An 18,926-nucleotide genomic window follows, 5' to 3' on the forward strand; every position below is an offset into this window, starting at 1 on the left:
GAGACGCACTCTATCCCTCAGATCCTTGTTCAATGCTCGCTGCTAACAACCATCTTGTAGCGGCATCATTCTTCGTGGTAATGGTCGTGAAGAGAAGCCAAATTACCAGCTCGATGATTCTCTCTCAGCATCTCAGAAGCTCTTCTTCACATTTCTCTCTGTGTGATCCTTTTGGTGTCTCTATCTATCATCGCTCTATGTCGACTTTACATTTTCCAGGCTCAGATGTGATGCAGCATATAATGGGCTTTACGTGAGTGTTTACGGATTTGGATCCATTAGATTTGTTAGCTTATTTTAATTGTTAATTATTTATTTTAGAAAAGATTAGGATTAGAATATTTAGTGTTTATATCTTTCCTTAGTTTTAGATTTGAGTTTATCATAAAGGGTGTTATAAAAGGGATCAAAACCTCACATATGTAATAATCGATTATTGAATAAAAAAGTTTTAAAAGAGCTTTGCCTAAAGCCCAGAGATGAGGACTCTCAACCCTAAGAGCTTGTGTTCAAGTTCTACAAGGTAACACAAGCTCTACAAGGAGGACTTGCAAAACCAGGTCCATATTGTTCCTAAGAGCTTGTGTTCAAGCCCTATCATTTTTGCTTCTTCGTCAAGTTACGACGTTCTAAGCAAGATCCGTTTGAGAATCCGAATTCTCCTGGAGATCTAGTGTTCTCGTCCGTTAATTAAGCTTCCGCTCTCTATCAAGATGTGAATGATGTTGCTAGAACTACTATAGATTCGGTGGTGGAACTCCAACTCCTCCTTGAGATCGTGTAACATCCTCTTCATGGAATCAATCCCCTCAGCCAGTTCCTCCGCATTCTCCGAATTGGCGAGACTCTCGTCTTCCCACCAAAACCCTAAATTTTCATCATCGACATCCCGAGTCGGAGTCGGAGTCTCATCAGCGAGGAAAGCAGCGACAATGCTATCCACAGATGAATGTCCAAAAGAGTAAAAAGAGTTGTGTGAATTAGCAGAAACGGGAGTAGTTATGATTGCAATTTGAGCGCTGGAGAGAAGACAGAGCTCCGACGCTTTGCTGAAAAGGCCCTTCCTACGTTTCGAGAATGTAACAGCTCGTGGTTCTTTCCCCTCAATCTTCTTCTCTGTATCTATTTTCCTCTTCAAGCCCCCCCCCCCCCCCCCAATTGTTATTGATCGATGTTTGTTTTCGAGAGACGATCGAGTTACAAACCAGAGAGAGAGACGATCAATTTACAAACTGAGTTTAGGGTTTTCTCGTGTTTTTTGCGTGTTGCGACTGTTGTGTTGAGAAACAATGTATACTATAGTAGTATTTATAGTGAGACTTTAGCCTCAACTCTCCTTTTTCCTTTTTTTGAACCCTAAAAAATCACCTGAACTCCTTTTCCTTTTCCTTTTTGGAAACGTTAGACGTTTAATTAATTAATTGTTTACTTTTTAAAAAAAAAGATAAGTAAATTAGGTTTTAGTAAAAACGTCCTTCACACTATGCTAACCAATCGTAGTATTTGATGCTAAGCTTCTCAACGTTGGACTTTTGTTGTCACATAGAAAACTTGGTACCATCTTGTGTAACCAAATCAAACATTTCTTCTTTCTTGCATATAAAGATAAGCATTTATATTGAATCCATGTAGCTTAAAACTTACAAGTAAATAATTCAAAACAATCAACTATGCTTATTGACTTGGGCGAATGATGATCAGATCATATTAGAGAGTTAACCAGTTCAAATCTGGTGTACGGAACATGGCCAAGATGCATAGATATGTACTAATAAGTACAGAGACATTACATGGCGAACCAGTCCAAATCCTTAGTTCGAAATTTTAACATCACTAGAAGACCGACCTGCTATTGAACCATGATTTATCCGGACGCATCCAGTTCATGAACTTGCCAAGAAAACTACAACTTGTCTTTGTAAAGACTAGTGAGAAGCAGAGCAATGGGGGTTTTCAGAGTCAGGTTTCTTATACATAAGCTTCGTGTGAAGAATAGTATCCAACATCGAAACAGCTTCAACGACATTCTTGCCTTTGTTCAACATCACGCAGCTCGCCCTGCAAAAAGTTTCAAAATCCAAAATTAGACATAAAGAAACTGTAAGTCTTAACCAGGATCATGTTTGGTGCAAAATATTTTACCTTTTGGCATTTGCAGCATCTGTGATCTCAGCTCGAGTTGGAACACCGGATTTAACAAGTGATTCCAGAACCTGAGTTGCCATAATTACCGGTACACGAGCAGCTTTACAGATACCTATAATCTCCTCCTGTATACTAGCCAATCTCTCCCATCCACATTCCACTGCAAGATCACCTCGAGCTATCATAACTCCCAAAGGATTCGAACACTTCATTGCCTCTAACAGAATCAATGACAAATTCTTGAATCCACTTTCCGTTTCAATCTTTAGAACAACACCAAGATCATCTAGTTTCCTTTTCTTGAGTTCTTGCCTTAGAACGGTAATATCATGAACATCGCGTATGAAAGAAATGCCAACCATGTCAGCATGTGAAGCTACATAATCAAGATCTTTGATATCTTTTGATGTAAGGCCTTTGAAACGGATATCGCTCTGCGGAATGTTAATGGACTTCTCTGATCCTAGTTTTGTACCTTTTGGACCTGCATGAGTGATGGAGACAACTACCTCTGAAGGGCTTGTTCCTTTGATTACTCCCCATATTTTGCCATCATCAAAACCAATGGTTTCACCAGGCTTGACTGAATCAAACAAATAACCGGAAGGACAAGTTAAACTATAAGCTCCTGGAACAGTTACTGAAGGTTCATCGAGCGATCCTTCTCGGGTTATGACTAGTAAATCTCCCACTCTGAGCCTTACAAAAGATTCCTTGGGAGGAACATCTACTACTCGTCCAACTTTCTTTCCCTTGATGTTTAACTCAGTTCCTGACTCAATGTAAGCAGTATCAAAACATTCAGCCACAAATCCGGTACTGGAGAAAACATGAAACTCTTTTGAGATTCTAAGTCTCCTCTTTCTCCCTCTAGCGTCACGTAGTCTTACAGAATCACCAATTTGGAGACCAGCAAGAAGATCCTGGTCTTGGACCGATATAGTAGCATCAGGAGAAACATGAGCAGGAGGTTCTGTTCCTGTGAGAGAGAGCCATACCACAGCAGGAGATACAACATTTCCATAAGCATCTTTCTTTGGTGACACTTTCATCACACAGGGACCAGGTTTTAAGGTACCAGTTCTCAGTTTTGGTCCAGCTAAATCCATATGAACGCGACATGGCATCTCTAGCATCTGAGAAGCTCTTCTAACTCTTTCGATGATCTCACCCCAAATGCTCAGATCTCCATGTGCACAGTTTATACGTATAATGGAAGTGCCAGCTTTAACAATATCGGTTATAAATGTTTCACTCAAAGTAGCTTCTTCACCAACCGTTACCATAATATGAGTACTTCTTCCCTCACGAACCTTACCCAGTAATGACTCTTTGTATGATGATACCCCCCTCCCTTTGTCATTCTTTTTAGTACTTTTGCTCTTGGGATATGTATTATTCCAAGACTCTGTCACAGCCTTGTGGTCGTTGTATGAAGAGTTCATCAACAGATTAATAGAGGCGTTAAGGCTAGCAAGAACATCCAAATCGTTGTTGTCTAAACTTGACAGACCAAGAGAAGCTAGATGGCTGTTGAGCTGCTCAATGTCCAGGGACCTCAAAGCCATGTAATGAACTAAGTTTGTTGCAGATTCCAGATATTTCCTGCAACACACGGTATTAGAAAGTTAAACAATAAAAAAGCCAAAGAATTAGTAATGCAGATGGATATGGAAGACTATACAGAATATAAGTTTTTATAAATCTAGACCTGTCACATAAATGAAGTTGAGAAGCATTCCACTTCTCTGCTGCTAATAGATGTGACTGGAGAGCATTCAGTTTATCGATAACACTAGCCACATTATTGTCCCCATTGATTCCAGAGAGGTGTGCTTCTGACTCGAGATGAGAAAGCTCAACTTTAGACTCTGGAAAGTCAAAACTCCAGGTACATTCTGTAGAGGTATCACCAAAGGTAGCTTCCAATCTGCTGCAACTTCCAGCTTCGCCTTTCCCGCGCGCTAAGTTAAAAGTTAAGGTTCTCGGAACACGAAATCTCATCTGGTTAAGTGATAATGAACTAGTAGTAGTCCTATGCTGGTTGTTCATGAGAGACCTGCTGGAGAAGCAAAGGATCTTGCCTCTCAACAAGTGGCTTGAATCAATTCCCACCATATCGAGTAATTGGATCACCTGAGAAACAAAACCCAAAAACCCTCTATGAGAAGAAACAAACAACGTAACAAGACTTGCATCTTCCTCTCTATATATAAAACGTAGAAGCAAACAACACCCTAGGACAAAAAGAAAAACAGAGAAATAGAAACCCTAAACAGTTTTTTCTATATCAATAAAATGGAAAATTCTAAGTTCTAAAGAAAAAGGAAACGTTCCTAATACGTATCTAGAAAACAATAACACAACCCATAATGTCCCAACAATAATGAAAAGCTAGAGGAGACAAAAAAGACATATGCTCAATATCATCTCTTGGACAGTTCAAATTATGAGCTTGGCTAGTTGTTACTGGAAAGAAAGATACATGTACTCACATTGTTGTTATGTGCTGTGCAGAGATTTGTGAGTGAGGTAGCAGAACTCATATACAAAGCCATCTGTTCCCATGATGAGTGAAGATTAAAGTAATCAATAAGAAGAGATTGGTCAATTGGCAAAGAAATCTAAAGCTACAATGTTTAATTGGTTGACACAGAGTCAGATATATATATACTAGAGATTAAAATTTACCTAGGCATAACCACTGAGGCAAGAAACGAAGGAAAAAAAATTTCAAGTTCGTGAACAAACAAGCATACAACAAATCAAAATCCAGGAAACAAATCATGGATATATATGTGTTTATTGATAATCATATCTAAAGCAAAACAAGTGTAATTGAGATAATTTCTCAAAGGAGAAATAAAACAAAATCCACCGAAACTGTCATATCGTGAGGACAAGAACACGAGTGCAAGAGAAAATACCTTTTGTTATGGTGTTCAGATAATGTATTTGCTATCGTCTTGGGGGAGAAGAAATGAAGAATGAAGAAGAAGAAGAAGACAACTCAGAATTTTCAACTCAGAACAAGAATGATGAAGGAGAAAACAATAAAAAAAAGTGTGGTTAAGGATAAAGAGGGAGTGTGGCGAGCGCGTGCCCCAGATTCATCTTCTGGAACCTAGTAACACGGACGGATGCTGAAAGGTCCATTCATAAACGATGTCGTTTTCGTTTAACCTATTCCATTATTTAGACAAAGAGTTTTCAAATCAAAGCTATGTAAGACCGGTTTAACCAAACCAATAGTTATTTTCAATAAATCTCAAGCTTACCAATAATCATTACAAGAACATTTCCCACCTTTGAAATGATGAAAACGATTCAAATCTCTCAACACAATCTCTCTACCAGAGACCGACGATATATATTTCATCGCGTTATGGCAATCTCCGCAGACCCGTAAGTTCTTGAACACCCTTACCGGTCTTGATTTCGCCGTGCTAATAAGCCCAAATGCAACCGCAATTTTCTCGCTGTGCTGATACAGTAACCTCTCCTTCTTTGTGCCATCATCATCATCATCTTCCTCTAGCTTGTGAAGAACAAGATCCGTATCGGGAACATATCCGCAGCGTTTTATTTCTGTAATTAGCCGGTCCAGTTCATCGTATATTTTGTGAGCATTCGGGTGAGATGTGTCGCCTACGTAGAACTTATGAACCTTATCTCCCACTTCTATCCAACTGCAACCTCCTTCTTTAACCAAGTTTCTCTCTTTCATCTTCTTCCTCATCTCCGTAGATTCTTCCCATTTCCCTACATCAAACCATTCAAGAAAGTTTCGCTTTCACACAAACTTAATTGGTAGAAAAAGAGTTTTATAGGTTTTTGTTTGAATTATATAGATACCTGCACTAGCGTATATGTTTGAGAGCTGTATATAAGCTGCAGGCTCATTTGGGTCAAGCTCTAAGATCTTCCTCGCAGCCATCTTTCCAAGTTCTGTATTACTGTGAACTCTACAAGCTCCAAGAAACGTACGCCATACTAATACATCGGCTTGGAAGGGCATTTTGTTAATGAACTCAAATGCGTCTGTAAGAAGCCCGGCTCGACATAGAAGATCAACCATACATGCATAGTGTTCCATCTTAGGTTTGATATTGTGGTCTTGATACATTGATTTGAAATGTCTCCATCCTTCAGAGACCAAACCAACATGGCTACATGCGGATAATATTGCAACGTAAGTGACCTCGTTTGGCTTCACCCCTTCTTCCGTCATTTGGTTGAATGTTTCGAGTACCCTTTCAGCGAATCCATGTTTAGCAAAACCTGTGATCATTGAAGTCCACGAGATGACATTACGATCTTCCATTAGATTGAAGACTTGGGAAGCTGTGTCAATGCTTCCACATTTGGAATACATAGATATCAACGCGTTGCAGACGGGTTGATTGCACGCCAGCCCCAGTTTAAGCACCTGAGAATGGATTTGCTCGCCTTTTCTTATTGAACCAACACTTGCAACTCCACTCAACAAGCTAGCAAATGTGAAAGCGCTAACACCTAATTCTCTCTCAGTGATCTCATTTAAAAGCTCAAAAGCTTGCTCAAAATCCAAGTTCCTGCAGGTCCCGTCAAGAAAGGTGTTATATGAGACCAAGTTCTTCTCAGAAAGAGATTCAAAAGCTCTCCGAGCATCTTCCATCCTGTCAGATTTAACAAACATGCTAATAACCTAGTTTGCAACACTACTATTCGAAGCAAGTCCTCTTTTGAAAGCATGACCAAGAACCTGTTTACCTACCCGTGGATCCAAAAGATTTCCACACGCCTTGAATGCGCTCGAGAAAGTGAAATGATTTGGCTCAACATGACCTTGGGTTATCATTTCACAAAAGAGATTAATAGCCTCTGTAGCGAGATTACAGTTTTGCATATAACCTGTAATCAATGCCGTCCACGACATAACACTATGATCCTGCATTCTATCAAACACCTTCCTGCAGTCATCTACCGAAATGTCCGCAGAACATTTCGCATACATATCAACTAAACTACACTCAACATCATCCGCAAGTCCCGATCTAATAGCCCAAGAATGCAACTGCTTCCCCAACGACAAATTCTCCAACTCAGCACACGCCGAAAACACAGAGCTTAGAGTGAACTTATCTGATTCAAATCCGCTTAAAACCATGTCCAAGAAAAACCTAACCGCTTCCCTAGGAAACCCCATCTGCATACACCTAGTAATCATCAAAGTCCAAGTAACAACATTTAGTTCAGACATTTTATCAAACACCTTATACGCATTCTCAAGACTATTCTCCCCTTTGACAAACATGTCAATCAAAGAACAACCAACACAAACATCGGATTCAAAATGCCCAGTCTTCATCAAAAACCCTAAAATCACTCTCCCAACTCCAACAAACTCCGAATTCGAGCAAGCTCGTATCACCGCAGTGTAACAGTAATCATTAGGCACCAAACCCAACTCCAAAAACTCAACAAAAAGCCTAATCGCATCTAACTCTCTACCGTTGTTACCCAAACAAGCCATCATCGCACTCCACGAAACAACATCTCGCTTACCAAATCTCCCCATAGACACAAACACATCCTCGGCTTTCGCCGAATCTCCAGATTTCGAGTACAAGCTGATCAACGAATTGTATAGAACCGAGTCAGGCTCGATTTCAAACTCCATCACCCGAGCGTGGACGAGCTTCCCGAGGCGAAAATCGCGTGCTCGGATACAAGATTTGAGGAGTGATGAGAAAGTGACTGAGTCGATGGGACGAATCCCGTCACGAGCCATGAGATCGAGAGCTGAAACCGCTCCACGAAGATCTCCGGCATTGAGATGACGGAGGATCAAACGGTCGGCGACGTTGATCCGATTTGAAACGGACGGCTGAGATTTAACCGGAAGTTTGGCGGGAGATGGTAACGAAAAGCTTATCATCGCCATTGTTTCTCCGGTCCGTTACCGTAACGTATCAAATAAAACGTTAACTATCCAAAATTTACATTATAGCCCCGTCAGTTTATGGAAAATTTAAATACGACACAAAACTATTTAATTTAATCAGCTACATACAGATTTTCATAAGCCCTAATTTATAGATATCACAAAAACCTCAGACTTTGGAATCAGTTTCGTCTTTTTCTCTGAGCTATGGAGATTAGTGTAATCGCGTCATCGTCGGTCGAAAGTGAAATTGGAAGCTGGGATCTCAAGACCGGGAACAAACTGCTTCAATTCAAGCCGTGTGCTTCTCCGGCGCATGGTCTCACCGCCGTCGGCGAGAAATTCCTCGCCGCCTCTCAGCTCCGTAAAGAATCTGCTTCTTCTGGCTCGATTTTTTACTGGTCTTGGAATAAGGTTTCTTCAGCCACTCTCAAACTTGAGTCACTGTTCTTTTTGTTCTCTTTTGAGATTGAAAGTTTCAAACTTTGTTTGATTTTGTAGCCTCAAGTCGAAGTGAAGAGCTTCCCAGTTGAATCAATAAAGGCTCTTACAGCAAACAATGAAGGAACTTACTTAGTTGGTGGTGGAACCTCTGGAGATATTTATCTTTGGGAGGTAAAAGGTTTCACAAACTTTCTTGTGGTTTTAAGCTTAATATGAGTTCAATGGCTAAGTTTGTTTCAATTTGGTGAAATTAGGTTGCGACTGGGAAGTTACTTAAGAAGTGGCATGGTCATTATCGTTCAGTAACATGCTTGGTGTTCTCTGGAGATGATTCTTTGTTAGTTTCAGGATCTCAAGATGGAACTGTTAGAGTTTGGTCTCTTATAAGGTTAAAAATAAACTTTGTGTATTCTCTCAATGCTTGGTTTTGCAGGGCATTGCCTTTTTATACTTATTTCCTTGCTCTTTGTGGTTAGTTAGGCTTTTTGATGATTTCCAGAGGCAGCATGGGAACACTCTTTATGAACACAATTTTAATGAGCATACAATGTCTATAACTGACATTGTCATAGACTATGGAGGCTCCAATGCTTTGATAATTTCTTCTTCAGAAGATCGGACTTGCAAGGTACTTATTTGGATCACTAATCTTATGATTTGTCAACTTCATTGAAGTTTAGCTCGTGTAAATACTTAGCGTTAGAAGGTAGACAAACCTATGTTGTTGCAGATTATAGAACCCTGATATAGCTTTTTCTTTCATGACATTGGTTGGATTTCTAAACCCATAGGTTTGGAGCTTGTCAAAAGAGAAATTGTTGAAAAATATCATTTTTCCTTCAGCCATCAATTCACTCGCATTGGACCCTTGCGGGTCTGTGTTCTATGCTGGTGCCAGAGACAGCAAGATCTATATCGGTGCCATTAATGCCACAAGTGAATATGGGACACAAGTTCTTGGTTCAGTATCCGAACAGAGGTACTTCTAGTTCCTTATATTACAATCGTAGTCAACAATCCTAATCACATTATATTCTTCTCCTTTTTCTAACATCTTCCAAATCCTAATATCTTTATTTGAACTGTAGCTTGTAGTAATTTTTGACTAAGATGGTTTTATGAGACCGTATATATATTTGTAGTAATTCTCATATTTTATCAGATCTCTTAACATGCTGCATCTTATTTTTTTGTGATAATGAATTCGCCTAATGGACTTGAGTTAACATATTAACTTTCTATTGATCAATAACTTTTGTCTGAACAGCAAAGCTGTTACTTGCTTAGCATATTGCGCAGACGGAAACCTTTTAATATCTGGATCAGAAAGTGGTATGGTTTGTGTTTGGGATCCCAAATCACGTCGCCCTGTTCGGACTTTCAACCTTGGAAAAAGTATGTTTGTTTAGCATTTTCTTCTTTCTGGGTTTTACTTCTACATTCAATTAACCCTTTCTTATTTAATAAACTTTTTATCTTACAGATCCTGTGAACAATATTCAAGTTGTTAGAAAAACGATAGTTGCTAATTCCAACAAAGCACAATCTTCCTGGAAAAGACGTGGGTCTTTGATACCACCGCCTCTGGAAAAATATGAAAGATCAGGAGAAGATACTATGGATGGTATTGTTACCATCGAGCCGCTGCCATATTCTGATGTTCCTGTTTACAATTCTTTCCTCAGTGCTGACCTTATCGACGAGCAAGTTAAAGAACTTCAGGTTTGTGTTTCCTCTGTTTTCTAGGTAAACAGGTCTATTTGTTTTCTTGGTAAAATGATCCGCAATTTTCTCGGTTTGTGTTGTTTCAGCAACAAGGCTCTGCAGCAACGGAGATCGAAATGGAAAGACTGAAACTTGAATACAAAAGATCTTTGCAGATGAACGATCAATGGCAGAAGAATTACGAGAATTTGCTTCAGGTGGTTATGGAAGAAGAACAAATCGGTGGTTCCAACTGAAAGCTTTTTTATTGTTGTTTCTACACATTTTTGGTATTACATTGAGAGATATATTTTGTGGAATGGCATATGAACGCGTAAGAACCCAAATTTAGCATTACATCATTTTGTAAATTATACCAGCCATTTTGTACAGTAGCCAAGCCACTCTATTGCTGAGAAGCCTGAGATAATCCCACAAAAGGGGAGACCCTCTTTTGTGGACAGCAGCTTTAATGCTTCGGAGAGATTCCTCCCAGTCCTCACAGAGACGATGAGGATCACTTATAACTGTTGGATCTACGAGTAGTGTAATTGTCATTTTATTCATATAACTTTGACAATGTATCGTCAACGCCTAGAAAAAAGTCAAGAAAAACCAGTTAGAATAATCTTGATTTTAGTAGATCTGATACAAGTCAAGCCTCAAGGACACAAAATTGAACAAAACAAAGAATAATATTAGTAGTGTATATATTAACTTACATGGGGATGACCATAAGCACTTGAGGCTATGCAAGTGATGGGATGTCCATAGAAGCTAACTTCTTCAACGGGACCAACCATGTTCGAAAACGTCATCGTTGTGTTTGACATCACTCTGTTAATTATAGTAGCCGCCACCTGCAAATCAATAACCATAACCAAACTCTAGCTAGTGTCAACTAACTAAACAAAATTTCGTATTGCTTTTAATTTTAATGAAAATGACAATATGTAATTTAGTTCTTATTTAATGAAAATGACCTCAATTCCAAGAGATTTGACAATGATTCTACAAAAGACGTATGTTAGCATTGCCCCAAACGAGTTTTTCTTCCGGTTGATGGTCTTGTGGGCTGTTTTGAGATGTTCCAGCGGGTCATTGCGTAATGCGATAGAAAACGGAAAGACTAGGTAGCCAAACCGATTTCCCCACCAACATTTAGACCCTTTCTCCATCATATCGGCTAGATCCTGATTTAAATCGAAATAAGTCAAATTCACCAGTGACTTGTGATCAGATAAGTAAGTGAGCTAATTATATGAATTTACCTGGATTCCAGTTGTGGGTCTTAAGTTTACAAGCAAAGCTGATCTTAGCCTTATTCTTTTGAGAAGATTCTTTGGCTTCCGTTTAGTTTCGTCTTCTCCTATTAGATTTTATCATGAGATCATTGAGTTGTACACGTTAATAGTATGCAATACTCATTAACATATAGAAGAAAATATTGAGAGTCTATAATTTTAATTACCGTATCTTCTCTCCAGGTATCGCGAGAGACTAGCTTGGGTTACTCCAAGTACAACATCGTTGATTGTCTATCCAACCAAAATATACAAGATATATGATCATAACTTCTTCTTTTTCTTAACTAAGTATTTGAGCATTTAGGCTTTCAAAATCCAAAATATGTTTTTTTTTATATATACAACTACAAGAACTTTATGCATGGTAATGAATTAATGATAGCATATCAAGAAATTTTCACAAGATTATATATATGTAAACTAAGAGAATCTAAGGTGAAATCTTACCATATTCATGGCGTTTTTAATTAGTTTTATATCGTCGAGGCTTACGGTGCGATGGACCAAGCGTAGCTGTTCACTTTTCTTTGACCGGAAGTCACCTTTGATGGGTGTCTCCGTGTCCTTAACGAACAACGTCGTAACAAGAAACTCCAAAACATCACAAACCGTGTTTAAACCCAAGATAACAGCTGTCCAGAGAAGCTTAACCAACCATAACAACCGTGAATCACTTCTTGTAGCGGTTGTTAACAGCGATGACGACCGTTTCTGGTACGGTAGACTCGGAAGCTCATCAGGGTTTGATGTTTTACGCATACAAGCGAGGACGAGAGACATGATTGACATCCCATCGCCGACCGAGTGATGGATCTTGAAAACGGCGACGTTTTCAGCGTCTGAGGTTTTCAAGTCGAGTATGTGAAGCTCCCATAACGGCCTCGAGGTGTCCAAGGGGATCTTCATGAGGTCAGAAACGTAATCTTCGAGAAATGCGTCTGTGTTCTCTATGTTTTGTGGTTTGATTTCGGGTACGATGACGTGTTCCTCAACGACCACATCTGTCCGAACCCATCTTTGGTTTAGTCCATTGTCTCCATCGCTCACCTTTCAAGTAATTTAGTAAATTTTAGTTTTATGAGACATTGTAGTTGCACAAAAAAAAAAAAAAATTGCTTTGACTTTTGTGGACTTACTAATTTACTTGAAAAACGAGGATGCCTGATAAAAGTCTGCTTAAACCCTCTCATAATCACATCTGGATCCATCTTACTCTTAATACCAATCACCGATATAATGTTGCAGTTAAACTCCGGCGCGTGAAACAGATGCGCCGCCGGGCTAAGTGGTTGCTCATCTTCCTTCTCGCCCTCTAATATGTTTCGTCGTGTCGTAATCTCCATGCTGTTGGACTTTTTTTTTCACTCTCTACACTCTTGTTTCCATGTCTCAAGCTTTTTATAGCCTCCATGCTTGTTGTGCGGTGCTATTACAGTAATAGTATTTACTTAGGTAGTTACGTGTATCAGTGTACAATATGGGAAATTTGAACTTACTCTATATTGCTTTATAGTATTTAAAAGTACGTTATTGTTTACTTCTTAGTCACGTTAAAATTAAATTAACAAATATATTGGGTGTATGTTATACAAAAATAGACCCTAGAAAATATTTGCATATGATTTGTGTTTTAGTGCTGAGACCTGAGAGTTTTGTTTTTTTTAAAAGACGTTTTTTGTTTAAGAAAAATATTAATTCGAATAGTTGCCAAAAATATACATGCTTAAAGGTTATATACACACCTGACACCTTTAACTTAGTTTCTTAAACTATTGCATTTAGCTTTCAAATCACGACATGTACATTGCATAAGTATTTCTACTTTGATCGAAAAGTCAAATATGAAAACATGTGACATGTGTATTTGATCGAAAAGAAACATGTGACAAATGGGGGATAACTAAGTACTAATCCTTTACACAAGAAACAACAGCTATTTCTGGTTGTTCTCGTTAATTCTTCATATTTTTGTCTGTAGTTTGTTTTGATATAAGATCTTCAAATTCAAGCATGGCAATGCTACACTTAACTTTCATAGAATTTTCCAATTTTGTTTTATATGGAATTGTTAACACTCGTAATTATTTCTAGCAGACATCATCTGGGAGAACAAATAATTCATCATTTATAGAGAGATTTCAATAGTGTACAAGACTTCTCCACATCTTGAATTAAAGTTCTTACATTTTCTTTTTCTTGGATAAAGGTACTTTTGGATAATGCTATTTGTACAGACTACTTTTTAAATCCAAATAACCAAAATATATGTACAGTCAAATATGGTTGATAGTTTATGTTTTGTTGTTTTAAAGCTTGTTTTGTTCTTACTTTCTTGCAAAATCACAGCATTTTAGATTATTTTAGGTTGTACTTTATTCAAATTGTTGTTTCTTAGGTTCTTCGAGAAGGATCATCAAGAAAGGAGTGTTTTTAAGTCCATCTTTTGAATTCTTATTTTCAGCTTTGTTTGATCTTGAATCCTTTTAGTCTTTTGCTTTATTTTACCTTAATTTGTCTTGTTTCGTTAGTCAAGTTTAAACAAAAACCTTCTTATTAAGCTTAGATTAAGTGAAATTGAATGTGTACATTCCTAATGTGTTAGTCTTTGCTCCTTGAGGTTCAATACATTAAGCACTATAACGATAAGATCAAAGGTGCTGCAAGACTTTATTGAGTTGAACAAAACATCAATGAGAATGAAAATAGAAGATGAAAACAATTTAAGTATATACCAAGCCATCAAGGTATCAATTCAATCATAGTTATTTATACATATTGGTAAATTCCCTTTAACCTTATTTCTTATAGTTTCTTTTGTCTTATTTCATGGTTTAAGCTTTGAGTTTTTCTATAAATCAAACATACAACAGCTCAATTTACTGAGTAAAACCTCTTTCTTGGACAGCAGTTTTTATACTTCTTAGAGATTCCTCCAAATCGTCACATAGTTTATGAGGATCACTGATAACCGTTGGATCGACTGTTAAAGACATCGTCATCTTGTTCATATAACTTTGAAAATGCATCGTCAACGCCTAATGTAGACCAGTGAAATCGTAAAATCTTTACAAAACGGGAAAAAAAAAAAAAAAAAAAAAAAAAAAAAATCAGATAAACAAAATCTTACATGTGGATGACCATAAGCACTTGGAGCAATGTACGTGACGGTATTTCCATAGAGGCTAACTTCTTCAATAGGTCCGACCAAATTTGAAAACGCCATCGTTGTGTTTGACAGTGTTCTTTTTGTCATATGAGCTGCCCTCTGCATTCATTTAGATTCATAAGATTGGATTTTACAGTAAAAGAACAGTTAGGTAATTTCTAGTTTGATGGTATTTTAATCTGTTCGGTGATTATTGGATTTTTATTTTGTCAGGTTAAATGAAACTTAAAGTGTATGACTATGGTTTATCTTTGAACTAAATATAAAGGAGTAATATCTAATAAGACTGACCTGAACTCCTAACAATTTGATAAGTAGATTCCCAACCGCGAATGTAAGAACAGCTTCTAACGAGTTCTTTTTCCGGTCGATGATCGACTTGACTCCTAGGAGATGTTCCAACGGATCATCACATAATGCAATGGAGAATGGAAAGAATATGTAGCCGATCCAATTTCCCCATCTACACTTAGATCCTTTAGCCATCATATCAGCTAGATCCTGTTTTTAATCAAAAATAAAAGACATAATGAAGTTTTTACAATTTATATATGTATATATATATATATATATATCTAAACTTGTAGATAAATAAGATTAATTTGCCTGGATTCCAGTAGTCGGTCTTATGTTTACAAGCAGAACTGCCCTTAGCCTTATTTTTTTAGGCATATTACTTGAATTCTTTTTAGATTCTTCTTGCTCCCCTGCTTTCGTCTTCTCTCCTAATATTTTTTTAATATATATATATATTTAATTTTCATGTTTTAGTAAGGTTTATTCATCCTTAACAGAAAATCATAGATATTTACCGTATCTTCTATTCAAATACTTCGAGAGTCCAGCCTGAGATACTCCAAGTACTACATCGTTGACAGTCTACAAACCGGAAAATCAATGGAAGCAAGATCAATGGAATATTTTCATATATGTCGCGCAACTCTCAAATTATAACTATAAATTTTACATTTCATATATAGGACGCATGGAGAAGTTTACAATCAATATAAATACTAAGTTAAAATGTATGGAGAAAGTTTACCATATTCATGGCGTTCTTGATTAGCTTTATGTCGTCAAGACTTACGGTACGATGAACCAAACGCATCTGTTTGCTCGTACTTAACCGGAAATTGCCTTTTATCGGTGTTTCAGTGTCCTTAAGGAACAATGTCGTAGCAATAAACTCCAAAGCATCACAAACTGTATTCCAAACCAACACAACCGGCGACCATAGAACCATAACTAGCCAAAATAACCGGGGACAACAACTTGAACTGGTTTTTAGCGGAGATGATCCAGAAGACAGCCGGTTGTGGTACGGTAGACTCGGGAGCTCATTGGGGTCCGATGTTTTACGTGTACACGCGAGTACTAGAGACATCATAGACATACCGTCCCCTACCGAGTGATGGATCTTAAAAACGACAACGTTTTCAGCGTCAGAAGTTTTCAAGTCGAGTAAATGAACTTCCCATAATGGCTTGGAGGTGTCTAAATGGATCGTAGTGAGGTCGGAGAGGTAGCTCTCGAGAAAAGCATCTGCGTTCTCTATGTTTTGCGTTTCGATTTTGGGAATGATGACGTGATCCTCGACCACAACGTTTGTCCGAACCCATTTTTGTTCCTGTCTATTCTTGTTCCAAGAGTTCACCTTCAATAAGATTTATTTAAATAAATACTTTTAATTAAATCTTACTGTCTTACAGCTATTGAACTAAAAGTCATATAAACGTAAGAGTATTAAAAAAATTAAATGTAAAATATTGACATGGCAACAGAAACGGGGCAATATGTTTGTGATCATAATTAGACGATACCATGGCGTACATATGCATTAATGCATAGTAAATATATGTGTGGCACTCACCAATTTGCTGGAGAAACGAGGATGCCTAATCAAAGTTTGCTTCATTCCTTCGATAATCACATATGGCTCGATCTTTTTCTTTAAACCAATCACCGATATGATGTAGCAGTTAAACTCCGGCGCGTGAAACAGACGTGCCGTCGGGCTAAGCGGTTGCTCCTCCTCCTTTTCTTCCTCATTTTCCACTGTTGTCTCCGACATGTTCTGTCGTCGTCGTCGTGTCTTAATCTCCATAGTTTAGTTTTCTAACTTTGTTTTTCTCTCTCTAACACATATTCTGTTCTTTATAGTGTCCAAAATCGTGCTGTGCCAATATTTCTTTATATAACCGTTTGGAAACTTTCAAATTTGATTATTCGTTTAATTACTTCTACTTTATTATAGTTTGTGAAGACTATAACTTAGTCGTGCGTATACATCGTCAAACAAATACCAACTACAGTTAATGTTTGGGTAAGGTTTTGACTTTTAATCCATGTGACTTTATCTTGAGTTGACTTTCCATTTTTTAGTGTGTGACAATATGTAACATACCCAAATTCAAATGTGGGTCATTTTGAAAAGTACAGCCCATTAAAGGCCTAATTGAACAAAAGTAAAGGGTTTTGCGTCACATTGTATGTTTGTGTACATGTTTATACTCGCATACATCGCCGTCTTTGTTTTGGCGAGAGAAGAGAGTTTGTGAACCCTAAGTCTCTAACCCTAAGCCTCTCTCTCAAGGTTGGATCTCACCATCATCACCGTCTTCCTCATGTTGTTGCCATTGTTGAGAAGGAGAGAAAGAGGTCACGGAGATTTGTTGTTCGCCACCGTCGATCACCACCGTTAGTCAGCAAGCCATCGTGAATCACCGGAGTTTGAAACCATGTGTTAACCACTGTCAGCGGAGATGTCAGCCGCTGTCTCCGTAGCAGCCGTAGACATTGTCGAGGCCGTTAAGGGTAAGGAAATCCTAGATTTATTTTGTAACTTGCGGGATAAGTTTTTGATATTGTCTTGATGGATTGTTGCTTTGTTGTTGTTTAATTGTTGAGTCATGAGGACGTAGCCACCATGGGCTGAACCATCTCGTGGAGCCGCTGAACAGATCCGTCGAGAACAGTTGCAGAGGTAAACGATGAAGCTTTAGTCTCGTGTGTTGTGTTTTGTCTTGTTGATTATTGAACCGATGAGTTACGAAGCTAAACCAAGACACGTACGGGATTAGTATGAATTGGGTTTGTTTATTGATTAATCTCGATTATGTGGTTGTGCAAATAAAATTGGGATTACTGAACTCGGACGTATACATGGTCACATGGGTTTATTAAATCATAAGATTTTGGTTTAATTTAATTATTAAGCTAAATCTTATTAATTTATTTGGAGACATTGGTTTAGGTTGGTTCAATGGATTAAATCATGGATATTGATTTTGTATATTATTGGGAAATAATATTTGAGCGGGAATGTTAAACCGTTGCAGACCGGGATTGTTGTTAAAGCAGGAGTTATTGTTGCAAGTGCTAAACCGAGGATTCTATTTGTGTGGCTAAGGTGAGGACTAGTTGGTGTCTTCTACGTTTGGATAGTTACTTAGTTTAAGGTTAAGCTGAATATACCTATATGTTATATAGTATATAAGTAACGTATATTTGAATGAGTGTATATCTTATTTATATGATTATAAATATATATTTATTATAATATTTAAGAACTAGAATAAATATGAGGATAGAAAATGAATGTGTGTTGATTGATATTAATGTGGTTGCGTGAATTCATGTTGTGGTGGTAAAATAAGTGTTTGTGTGTGAGGAGATAGGTGCCAAGGGCATGTAGAAGCGGGTGAGCCGCAGAGAGTCCTACAAGGAGAATGCGGGTAGATCAAGATTGGCTGACGAGCCAGCGCATTATTGTGCGTGGAAGAAGTGCGAGAAGCACGAGGAATCCAGATACGCAAGTGAAAATGTGCGTGGAAGAAGTGCAAAAAGCACGAGGAATCTGTATACGCAAGTGAAAATGTGCAGGAAGAAGTGCGAAAACATGAGGAATCCGGTAATGCACAACGTGCAGAAAGAAGTGCGAAAGCATGAGGAATCCGGTAATGCACAACGTGCAGGAAGATGTACGAAAGCATGCGGTAATGCACGGGTTGGCGTGTCTTGACACGTGGTATCATGGGACGTACGTAGTTCCATTTCTTTGCTGTGTGCGTATGATTGTGTGTCACAGGATGTAGGACACAATGATTGTTGCTTGTCTTAGGTTTAGACTTTGTGATTGTGTAAGCGTATTTGGGTGTAGAGACTTCGGGAGCCCTAAGGCTTTCCCTCACTGAGTAATTATCAATTGCTCATTCCTCTTTCTTTTGCAGGTTGG

General features: G+C 38.1%; 5 protein-coding genes and 1 long non-coding RNA gene across 8 annotated transcripts; 2 read left to right on the top strand and 4 right to left on the bottom strand.

Annotated features, from left to right (window-relative positions):
- Positions 1 to 1,582: 1,582 nt before the first annotated feature.
- LOC104780740 (plastidial pyruvate kinase 4, chloroplastic) lies at positions 1,583 to 5,328 on the bottom strand. Its single transcript, XM_010505263.3, has 5 exons — positions 5,073 to 5,328; positions 4,641 to 4,703; positions 3,857 to 4,281; positions 2,143 to 3,750; positions 1,583 to 2,058 (listed from the first exon to the last, which is right to left on the bottom strand). Exons 2-5 carry the CDS (start codon positions 4,701 to 4,703, stop codon positions 1,926 to 1,928), a joined length of 2,229 nt encoding a protein of 742 aa, XP_010503565.2. The 5' UTR covers positions 5,073 to 5,328; the 3' UTR covers positions 1,583 to 1,925.
- Positions 5,329 to 5,380: 52 nt separating this feature from the next.
- Positions 5,381 to 8,071, bottom strand: LOC104780742 (pentatricopeptide repeat-containing protein At3g49170, chloroplastic). The gene is given in 2 exon segments (XM_019244696.2): positions 5,381 to 5,907; positions 6,001 to 8,071. Coding segments are annotated over 2 exon segments (2,559 nt in total). The 3' UTR covers positions 5,381 to 5,419.
- Positions 8,072 to 8,122: 51 nt separating this feature from the next.
- LOC104780744 (protein ROOT INITIATION DEFECTIVE 3) lies at positions 8,123 to 10,574 on the top strand. Its single transcript, XM_010505266.3, has 8 exons — positions 8,123 to 8,485; positions 8,573 to 8,686; positions 8,770 to 8,903; positions 8,996 to 9,143; positions 9,307 to 9,494; positions 9,783 to 9,910; positions 9,999 to 10,237; positions 10,327 to 10,574. Exons 1-8 carry the CDS (start codon positions 8,279 to 8,281, stop codon positions 10,474 to 10,476), a joined length of 1,308 nt encoding a protein of 435 aa, XP_010503568.1. The 5' UTR covers positions 8,123 to 8,278; the 3' UTR covers positions 10,477 to 10,574.
- Positions 10,480 to 12,896, bottom strand: LOC104780743 (wax ester synthase/diacylglycerol acyltransferase 4-like). Its single transcript, XM_087510421.1, has 7 exons — positions 12,663 to 12,896; positions 11,974 to 12,573; positions 11,691 to 11,757; positions 11,491 to 11,588; positions 11,203 to 11,412; positions 10,942 to 11,079; positions 10,480 to 10,813 (listed from the first exon to the last, which is right to left on the bottom strand). The coding sequence occupies exons 1-7, from the start codon at positions 12,867 to 12,869 to the stop codon at positions 10,574 to 10,576; spliced, it is 1,560 nt and encodes a 519-aa protein (XP_087366547.1). The 5' UTR covers positions 12,870 to 12,896; the 3' UTR covers positions 10,480 to 10,573.
- A 1,506-nt stretch (positions 12,897 to 14,402) lies between these two features.
- On the bottom strand, positions 14,403 to 17,249 carry LOC104780745 (wax ester synthase/diacylglycerol acyltransferase 5-like). Of its 2 annotated transcripts, none has more exons than XM_087510422.1 (7): positions 16,563 to 17,249; positions 15,735 to 16,346; positions 15,505 to 15,571; positions 15,299 to 15,399; positions 14,984 to 15,193; positions 14,654 to 14,791; positions 14,403 to 14,561 (listed from the first exon to the last, which is right to left on the bottom strand). In XM_087510422.1, the coding sequence occupies exons 1-7, from the start codon at positions 16,794 to 16,796 to the stop codon at positions 14,403 to 14,405; spliced, it is 1,521 nt and encodes a 506-aa protein (XP_087366548.1). In that variant the 5' UTR covers positions 16,797 to 17,249. The 2 variants fall into 2 exon arrangements, with proteins under 2 accessions (XP_087366548.1, XP_087366550.1); XM_087510424.1 differs by having other exon boundaries at positions 15,299 to 15,417; positions 15,735 to 16,328; positions 16,557 to 16,797.
- On the top strand, positions 17,199 to 18,685 carry LOC147946018 (uncharacterized). Of its 2 annotated transcripts, none has more exons than XR_015596917.1 (3): positions 17,199 to 17,506; positions 17,600 to 17,675; positions 18,031 to 18,126. It is a non-coding gene; the product is annotated as an uncharacterized LOC147946018 (long non-coding RNA). The 2 variants fall into 2 exon arrangements; XR_015596916.1 differs by lacking the exon at positions 17,199 to 17,506 and adding an exon at positions 18,370 to 18,685 and having other exon boundaries at positions 17,538 to 17,675; positions 18,031 to 18,101.
- The last annotated feature ends 241 nt before the right edge of the window (positions 18,686 to 18,926 follow it).

Source organism: Camelina sativa, chromosome 4, assembly GCF_030686135.1.
Source record: "Camelina sativa cultivar CO46 ecotype springtype chromosome 4, ASM3068613v1".
Classification (NCBI taxonomy): Eukaryota; Viridiplantae; Streptophyta; class Magnoliopsida; order Brassicales; family Brassicaceae; genus Camelina; species Camelina sativa.